This window comes from Dunckerocampus dactyliophorus, chromosome 6 (genome assembly GCF_027744805.1).
Source record: "Dunckerocampus dactyliophorus isolate RoL2022-P2 chromosome 6, RoL_Ddac_1.1, whole genome shotgun sequence".
In the NCBI taxonomy this organism is placed as follows: Eukaryota; Metazoa; Chordata; class Actinopteri; order Syngnathiformes; family Syngnathidae; genus Dunckerocampus; species Dunckerocampus dactyliophorus.
In genome coordinates, this window is record NC_072824.1 from 32,301,007 (window position 1) to 32,311,023 (window position 10,017).

At 46.2% G+C, this 10,017-nt stretch overlaps 1 protein-coding gene across 1 annotated transcript in view; it reads right to left on the reverse strand.

The window, feature by feature from the left end:
* The window catches only part of fat1a (FAT atypical cadherin 1a), a 94,576-nt gene extending 88,092 nt beyond the window's left edge, over nucleotides 1-6,484 (reverse strand). Inside the window, 2 exon segments of the mRNA XM_054780127.1 lie at nucleotides 1,808-5,092; nucleotides 6,314-6,484. Of these exon segments, the coding sequence (XP_054636102.1) occupies nucleotides 1,808-5,063 (3,256 nt within the window). The 5' untranslated portion in view covers nucleotides 5,064-5,092; nucleotides 6,314-6,484.
* Nucleotides 6,485-10,017: the final 3,533 nt, after the last annotated feature.

Sequence of the window (10,017 nt, forward strand, 5' to 3'; positions counted from 1 at the left end):
ATTAAACAAACAAACACAAAAAGACAAAAAAAAACTCCAATGAAAATAAAATGGCCTGTCTCTTTTAGCAAAAGTTGCACTTAAAAATCACAATCACAACCAAAAACAAGAAATAAAGCAAACACAGCGGGATGCAGCGGCACCAAATAATGCCAGGACTGCTCCATGGATGCAGGAGGTGGTGGTGACAATGCACACCCACGTGGGAACAATGCGCATCGCACTTGCTTGCTGCGCACTAGACGTAAAAGTCGTGCGTGAGCACGTCAATGCACAGCATTTTCAGTCACGAAAGGCATGCTCTGTGCGTAATTTATGTGTAAACAGAACGCAAACAGCGCACAAACCAGTCTTCACGCTTTTCAGGCATGCCATAAATACATAAATAAATGACACCCATTGCCATGGTAAATTGCAGGACACTGCGGAGGCAAAATGTGTGCAAGTGTAAACGTCGCTTTACTTCTCACTTGCGCTAGCGGCCCCGCCTCCACCCACTGGGACAAAGAGACTGAATGACTGACAGCAGGGTTCACTCACTCTGTTCATTCCACTATAGAACCAACACGCTCTCCTCTTGCCATCCAGCCTGTTTGGTACAGAAAGAGGAGGAAAACAACCATGCGTGCGCATGGCAAAATTATCCAGTTTGTTTTTACTTATGGTGTGGTGAATCGATTTATTGATTATCACGACAGTCCTAGTCATGTCAAACAAACTCTATGGGTGCTTACGTTTTTTTCAGGTTGCAAGACAACCTTACACATTACGTACGCCTTTGTGCATCGTCCGTACGGCCAACGCGTGTCTTTCGTAGGTTTTGCTGGTGTCAGGTTTGGGCAAAATGTAAATTTTTCCATACATCACACTTGCGGACTCCTACGCGTTTTTGTGCACCACACATGCACCCCACGTATGTAATTAATGCAGCCAACGCCCGTTCAGATATTCCGTACGTCCTCCATGCGTGTCGAGATCTTCCGTTCTCCACGGCCCAAAAAAAAAAAAAATCATACGTCAAGTTGTGACCTAGGCTTTCGCTGGCAAGCGATAGTGACTCAAATGACCAAGGAACAAACATTAGCTCATTAGCATAAAAGCTACAGACACACAATACAGCATGTTTCGAGTAGGGCTCACTAAAAGCACTTTTAAAATGTCTAAATTCAAGGACAACACACTACAGCAGAACCTCTAACTTTTTAAAAAAAATTGTTAACCACTAGAATATTGGACCTTTAAGACATTTGCACAGTACTGTATCGAGCCACACAGGAAGTGATGATGAATTAAAACCAAAAAGCTAGCCGGGCCAAGTCCAAAACAAGCCATCAGGTGATTGCTAGTTTGCGGTAGGAACTCTTGGAATTCCAGGCTGCTTATTTTTTTTTAGCTAATTTGAGTCAGCTGTTAAAATGATTTCTGGGCAGCTAAGAAAGCTTTAATAACATTTTCATCAAAGAAACGCCTGCAGTACAATATTTGAACCCTTCTTAAAAAAAGACTAAGAGCACAGAGGAGGAGAAACTAAAAGAGGTCAAGCCAGTGAGAGGCATCCTTCCACAGTGCCTGCTAAGAATGTCCACTCAGGTCTGAGAAACAGCTGCTCTCTCTGTCCCTAGTGCGCCCCCAGGAAGCCTGGAATCAAGTTTACAGGAATACTCCCTTACCTCATTGTTCCACACGACTGAATTAACTAAGTCTGTTTCTACACTTCATTAAACTTTTCTAATGCAAATCATTTTAATCGGATGCAAAGGCAGGCTTCACACAGGGGACAAACTGGAGGAAAAGCAAAGTAACTTACCAGTTTCTTCATCAATGGTGAATATCCCCAGGCCGGATCCGTCCCGTATGGAGTATCGGATCTCTCCATCTCTGCCTTTGTCCTCGTCTTCAGCTGCAACAGTCATTACCGAAGTCCCCACAACGGCGTCCTCCTTAATAAATCCCTTTTCCACAAACCACCGGAACGACGGCCTGTAGAGGTTCTCGTTCACATCCACCACGTCCACCTCAATGAAGCAAGTGGATGACAAGGACATGGGCTTTCCTTTGTCCTTGGCTTTGGCCGTCAGATTGTACACCTGTTTGGTCTCGTAGTCCAGGTTCTGCACGATCCGCACGGCGCCACTCAGTTTGTCTACTTCAAAACTCCCGTCCCCGGTATCAATCAGGCTGTATCGTATCTGACTGGATGATCCGATGTCGGGGTCGTGGGCCTCTAGCCACATTATAACAGTACCAATAGGAAGGTCTTCCCTCACTTTAATGCGGTAATTAGGAGGGACAAATTTAGGGGGATTATCATTTACGTCTTCCAGCATGATCTTGAGCGGCACAGTGGACACAAGCTGGGGCTCGTTCACCGCCTGATCACGTGCTGCAATCTTCAAGACATAGACCGGATGGAGCTCGCGATCCAATGGCTTGGTCACAGTCACAACCCCAGACTCTTCATTGATTGCAAAATGATCCGTGCCTCCCAAGATCGAGTACCTCACAACACCGTTCTCCCCCAGATCCTTATCTGTGGAATCCACCTGGATAATTTCCGTGCCAACAGGCGTGTTCTCGGTTATTTCCACAGAGTAGGACTCTTGCAAAAACTGAGGGCTATTATCGTTAGCATCCAGGATCTTGACATCGAGGAGGCGTGAGGAGGACTTCTGCGGAATGCCAAGGTCATAGACCGTGACATTGAGCGTGTAATGGTCTTTTGTTTCCCTATCGAGGGGAGAATAAACCAAAAGCCAGCCCGTTTCCATTTCCACTAAGAAGCGGCTCTCTGTGTCCCCTCCAGAAATGACGTACACAAGCTTCCCATTGAAGCCGCTGTCTGCGTCTGCGGCGGCTAAATGAACCACCCGACCCCCGACAGGAAGGTCCTCTCTGACTTCAACAATACTGGGGAAGGATTCTGCAAATTGGGGAGCATACCGGTTGATTGAGTGGATATCCATGAAGTTATCATCAGGCTCCGTTTGTGTGTGGATCTTGCTGCCCTGCAGCAGCTTTTCGGCCAACATGGTGGCCACGCCAGTTTCCACGCATTTCACCTGCACAGGCTTGCGTGCCGTGATGACTGTCAAGTTCATGTACATGGGTCGAGTCTCGTGTTCGCCGTCGGTTGCAACGATTCGTAAACTATGAAAGGACATTTTAGCTGCCTCGCCTTCACTCAGCGTGTGCTTGAGTGAAAGCACACCAGAGCTTGGATTCAAATCAAAGAGATCCAGATCATTGCCGGCTTTAATATAGTACCGCACGAGCTGCAGCTCATCTGCATCAATGGCAGACACCGTCGTGATCTGCTCACCCACACCATGGTCCCTTGGCACAGTCACTTCACAGTCCACATTCTCAAACAAAGGTTTATTGTCATTCAGGTTATTTAACGTAACGGTGACCGATGCTTCCACTTCTCTCCTGAAGGGGGTTCCCCAATCAGAGGCTCTGACTTTGAGGCTGTAAATTCTTGGCATGAGCTCATAATCTAGGAACTCTGAGGTACTGACAACACCAGAAAAGTAGTCAATGACAAACGGCTGCGAGTTAATGTTGGTAATGCTGTAGGTGACGTAGCCATTCTCGCCTCTGTCTAGATCGGTGGCTTTGACAGTCACCACACTGGCCCCTATGGGCGAGTTCTCATCAACAGTGGCCTTGTAGGAGGTCTGCTGGAATTCTGGCGCGTTGTTGTTCACGTCAATCACGTCGACGATCACTTTTGTCGCCGCTTGTCTGTCACTGGTGATGACGTCCAGCTCAGACCGGGTGGCGTAGTCCGCATTGATCGGCGCCGCCGTGCTGATTAAGCCCGTATTGGGATTGATGACAAATCTGTCTGATTTGTGTCTAAATGCATATCTGAGCTGGGGGTACTTTGGTAGCGCTGTTACCATGGCGACAGGTGTATGAAGGGGTGCAAATTCACTCAGGTTGACTCTGTAAACATCTATTTCAAACACGGGCGGCCCCACTTTAAACTGAGGAGAAGTGACATGCACTAATTTAGCGGATGAAAATTGAGGTGGGCTGCCTTTGTCTTTTGCCTGCAAAGTGAGATTGTATCCAAAAGGCTGGCTTTCCCAGTCGACGTCTTTAACTGCTTTAATTTTATACTCTTTGCTCCCGGGGCTGGTTCTCACAGCCCTGAACTGTTGCAGCGGGTCACCAGCGACTATACTGAGGGACGCTATCTCTCCATTTGGTCCCAGGTCGTTGTCCTCCACCATCACAATGGCGTAAGTGGGGTCAAGATCCACGTCGGACGGCGCCAAAGTGACTGCCGTGATTACAGGTGCGTTCTCATTGGCCTGCTCCACTCGCACCGTGAGTTTGGCCATGCTGCTGAAGCCGCTGCTGCCGTACAGTTTCATGCCCCGGTCCACCGCCAGGATCTCCAGCTCATACAGCTTGGTCTCGGAGTAGTCCAGCTTGCCGGTCAGCGTGACCACGCCGCTGGTCGGATGGACGGCAAACATGTCCGTCCACTCCCGGAAACTGTAGTAGTACTCCCCGTTCGTACCGATGTCAGCGTCCGTCGCGGTGACCTTGGCCACGCTGGTACGTATGGCCGTGTTCTCTGGCAGAGAAATGCTGTACGATGTCGGCGAGAAGAGGGGCCTCAGGTCATTGGTGTCGAGCACCTGCACCTTCACTCTGGTGCGGCATTCCATGTTGGTGCCCCTCTCCGACGCTTTCACCATCAGCACGTAGTGGTCTCGAACCTCGCGGTTGAGAATGGCAGTGCTGCCTCCTTTGGTCCGTATCCGCAAAAAGCTAAAATCTCCCAACTGGTAGTCCTCCGCTTTGAATAAGTTCTCGTTATCTCCGGAGATGATCTTGTACCGTATCTCCCAGGCGGGGTCCGTGATGTAGATCCCCATCTTTGTGTGACTCTCCAAGTAAGTCTTAGCAGCCGAGTTCTCGGATATGGTGGTGTTGTAAACAGGGTGGGTGAACTGCAGGGGTGCAGCCCTCGCTGTCCTTTGGTTGCCAGCATAGCCGCAGAGAAGCTGCAGGAGGAGCACAGCAAGCGAAAGCACACGGCGCCCCATCGTCGTACCTTGATCTTCACCGGAACCTCCTGCAAATGAACATTTGATTAGGTAGGTGGCTTTTACATCTGTGCATTATATCAGAGAAGCCCTAATGCTGTTAAAACCATCTTTCCTGTGCCATGTGCACTTTTGAACGTGACATTTGCTGCGCTAAGCGATCAAATAAGTTCCGTGTGTGTGGGTGTGTGAACAGAGCAGGAAGTCTGGTGACCAGATCTAAGTCTGCTCCGCTCCACTGTCTCCATAATGCCGCATGCCAACAGAGACGGACTCATTTACTCGTTTATGCAAACACTCACTTAATGAGCGCAGACAACAAATCGGCCCATAAACCACCGTGCGTACACTTTCCCGTCACCGTTATGCAAATATAAGCAGCACGAACGCATGTTAAATTATTCAGCAGGAATGATCCACATCCATTCCTATCCGGCTTGCATCAATAATGTCATGCACATGCAGGATTCTTCCCCGCGCTGCCATAAAAGTGTTTCCCCCCAACATAAAGACATAACTCCCGGGTGGTGAGCCAAACACAAACGAGCTCAGCCAGCAACAATTACAGTTACAACCGTAGAGTCGTCATAAAATTTGCAGATTCATCCGTTTTCAATCGATTTACAGCATGTGTGCCCAACCAATGGCCAATTAAAAACACAACAATGAAACACACACAATATTTCTCTTACTCTGAAAATTATGTTAGGTTACCACATCTTCAATCAGTGCCAGCGAGTGGATCACCTTAAATCTCAAAACTGCATAGCCTGCAGGTACAAAAGAACCATCTGCTGCTCGTGGGCGACCATTGTTGAGCCGGGGAAAAACTATCACTTTAAGAATCTTTGCAAGGGGAAAACAGCTTGACTTGTATTTAAATACAGCACACTTCCAAAATAGCGGATTGTTCGATTTGAATAAGATTATTAAGGACATGAGCAAAAGTTTGAAGAATAGAAGTTAGGTGATTGCAGGCTGAATCCCCATCCCCCACAACTCGAGCACAGAATTCGCTTCAAAACGCACCAAAAGAGGCTTTGCGAAAACGTGAGTCCTTCAATAGATTTATAGAATAGAGTCTTTCAATAGATTAAAAAAACTATTATTTTCGGGTTAGACTCAACTCAAAAGTGGGGGGAGCTGATTTCTTTTCTCCGAGCTCACAAAAAGCACAACTTTTTGTCCACTCCGGCAAAGGTCAAAACCGCACGAAATACGTCCCCTTTGCAACAATCCGTGTCACGTACCTTCTTTTTTTGTTGTAATGATGATTAATCTCGAAGCTTGGGAGGTTTAGTGTGTACTTCATGGAGTCCAAATGTCGGCATGGTGGTACGTAAGGCTCTCAGCTCGCCGCTCCTCCTTCTGAATCCTCCAGGCGGTCACCCTCTTCTCGCTTTGCCGTCTCTCTCCCACTTCGCTTCCGCTCTCCCTTCCGCCGAGCGCACTACTCTCTCACTCTCTCTCTCTCTCTCTCTCTCTCCCACACACGCACACTTTCTGTGTATCACTCCGCGCTACGCCGGAACCACTTTCCTGCTGGCAGGCACATTAACAAATAAAAGTTTTATTCTCGATTCGAAGGACATAAAAAACTATAATATACATCGTGTTATGTTTATGTCAGCTATTGTACATACAAGGAAACATAATCTTTCAGTGTTTATTGTGAAATATAGGCTGTATTTACTTTAAAAAATGCAAATGATCATGCATGCTTGAGGATTTTTAATACAATAATGTCAAGACAGCAGCATAAAACCAGTATTATATTTCATATTATAAAAAGAGTCAAACCTGCACCTTCTACTGTCAAGATTTGTTTTGTTTACTAGTGTCAAACTTGTTATCAATACATACAATGTGTAAATGATCCATTATTATATTATTATTAGCATTTTTTGCAAACAAATTCATGGATAATTACTTTTAAAATGAGGGGTCAAAGGGAAAAAGTGATCTGCAGGTATAGTTGTCAATTTTAAAAGGTTTTGGTGACAAAAACATTTGCTTGTTGCAAAGAAAAATTGCAGTTGCTGCCAAAGTGTCTGTGCAAAATGAAACATTTACACATTTACAAAGAAAGAGAAATAAACAAAGCCATTGTTACTGCATTTATTCGGGCTATCTAAGAGCCCAGAGATTCACTTTCAGCCATATTTTTGCTGCGTTTATTTGTAAATTCACTGCACTGACTTCATTATTATGCATGCATGAGGAATTCCTATAAGTCAGTAACAAGCAGCAGCTTAAAACCACAATTTTGCTACATGCTGGGTGAAGAAAAAGGACGAAATTGCACTTTTTAGATGTTCATTTTCTTAGTTCAGTCATAGATTTTAATGCAGGGGAGTGTGTATGAGTGTGTTTATAAACAAACTAGAAGTTAGTTAGTTCATTTAAAAAATATGATTTTGTTTGTTATATAATATGATTTAAATGTTATTTACATTTTGGTGACTGAAGCAGTTAGTGTTTGTGGGGTATTTTAGTTGAGAAATGATGACGTCACTTCCGGTACGACTTTCCCAAACTGAGGCAGTTAATCGATTAATCGAAGCTAACTAGCTAAAATATCTAAACTAACAGGTGGGTGCAGCAAACCGAGCTGAAGTTTTGTTTCAAGAGAGTAAAGACTCTAAAATGTGGTAAATTAAAATGTTCTTGATGCTAGGAAGTATGAAAGAAGCATTTAAATGAAAGCAGTCATACTTTAATAACAGGTGTGCGTCTGTGTTAGGTGTCCGCCGTGCAAGCTAGGCCACCGTGATGCCTTCAAATGAATCCAGCATGGCGGCCAACATCGAGATGCTGGTTTATGGTGAGTTGCGTTAATGATACACTTTGTTCACATTTAAAATGTACGTATTCATTCCACCAGCTTTATTCTGGCCATCCTGCTCGTGTCTTCAAAGACGGATAGACCTCAGGTCTGGCGCACCTGCTAGCCTCATGGCTAACTTCTTTCAGTGTTCCCTAGACATTCATTTATTTGTGGTGGCCTGCCACTGATACATTTGAGCCACCACAAATGGATTTGGCGCTACCTGTTAGGTGGTGATATGCATCGTGACTCCGCTCTAAATTTCCACGCATTACGCGTTAAAAATGGGGGACAGGAAGTGTTTCTTGCGTCATGCATTTACTCGGTAATTAAATACAAGCGGTCCCGAAAGGTGTAGTATTAGGTGACTATAGGGGTGTTCTTTCATATATAGAGGGCTCTAATAATGGTAAAAAGCATATTTAGACATTAACGGGTTTTCTATGCTCCAACTATGAAAATATTCCCTTTATTTATATGGAACCCTACTTGGCGGAAATTCACTTATTCATAGTATTCATTTTGAATGAATTTTATTCCCATACAGAATATTTCTTCTTACACCTCCCTGAAACTATCCTGCTTCCACCGGAACGAATGCACTGTGCTGCATCAGCGGGGCTCCGATGTCTTCGCTGAGATTCTCTCACGCTCACGCTCACACTCACACACACACACATACACACACACACACACGCACACACACATGCAGACATGTTTTGACGCCACGCTGTGAAGTGGCTGGCAAAAAAAGCCAGAGCTGGTCTGTTTAAGCCGGCGGTCCACCGTGAGAATCTCTTGCCTCATGTCCGTTCAGCCCCAGCTCATTAAAATCACATTTGCCTACAGGCTGAGCAAACGAACAAGACCTGTGGGCTTTGTGTGTGTGTGTGTGTGTGTGTGTGCGTGCACGTGTGTGTGAGACTTATTGAGCTAGCGCTGCAGAGGAGAGGGGCGGTGGGTCATGCAGTGTTTCATCTTTCATTCGGTCTCTCCTCCTCAGCTTTGTCGGAGACAATGTCGAGTAGCGAGGCCAGCTTTCCTCTCCCTGAGCACCAGCAATACCACCACACCCCCACCCCACCCCCACCCCCTTCCCTTCTGATCCGCCTGTAAAGCTTTAATTGAATTCACGTCAGGTGATGCCCGCGGCTGCCTCCGCCACTTTGATCCCAGCGAGTGTTTGCACTCCTGGCTGCTGGGGGTCATGTCCTGCTGCCTTCTGGACCTTGTGGATGGAAGTGCAGGCTTTGCACTAGAGAGCTAACCCCCACCAGAGCAGCGGGAGTTCTTTTATTAACTTGAAGCTAGGAAGACGGTCAGCGGCAACATTTGCATCCAGGGTGTCACTTGACAACTCACTCCTCAGTTCCCCGTTTGCCCTCGAAAAACACACCAGTCGTGGATCGCGGCCAGCGATTTGTGCTTTTTCACATAATATGCTCCATATTTTGAAATACGTGAACGTTAACATGCTTTATTACCTCTGCTTCACACTGAGCCGTCCAAAGTCACACAACACAGTAGAGATGTGCGAGTCATGAACGACTTCTTGGGATTGAAGGGACACTCGTCTCCACAAACACGTTTACTTCCTCACTCCTGCTACGGCTAGCCAAATTCTAAAAGGAAACCAGTTAACATGTCATTAGTTGTGCAAATGTAACTGTAACTGCATTTGTGTGAATGCATTAGTCCTGCGGGAAAAGCAGCAGATCTGATCCTTGCCTCAAATCAACTCTCCTTTCCCCCTCATGCCTGGGCTGCCACAGCTTCAACAAAACAAATGATTCACTCGCTCAGTCCGCAAGTTTCACGGCAAAGACTCTAGTTTCACTGGCTCACGGGTTGATGAAGACTCGCGTTTCACTGACTCACGGGTACTCGATGAACACTTGTTCTACTGACTCAAGGGTACTTGACGAACACTCGAGTTCTACTGACTCATGGATTCCAGACGAAGACTCGAGTTTCACTGACTCCACAGAGACACGAGATTCACTGACTCACTGTACAGTAGCCAATAAAGACTTGAGTTTCACTGACTCACCAGTGCGACTCAAGTTTCAACGTTCACCTTGTTGGCAAAGATTAGAGTTTCACTGAATCATGGGTACTCGACGAAGA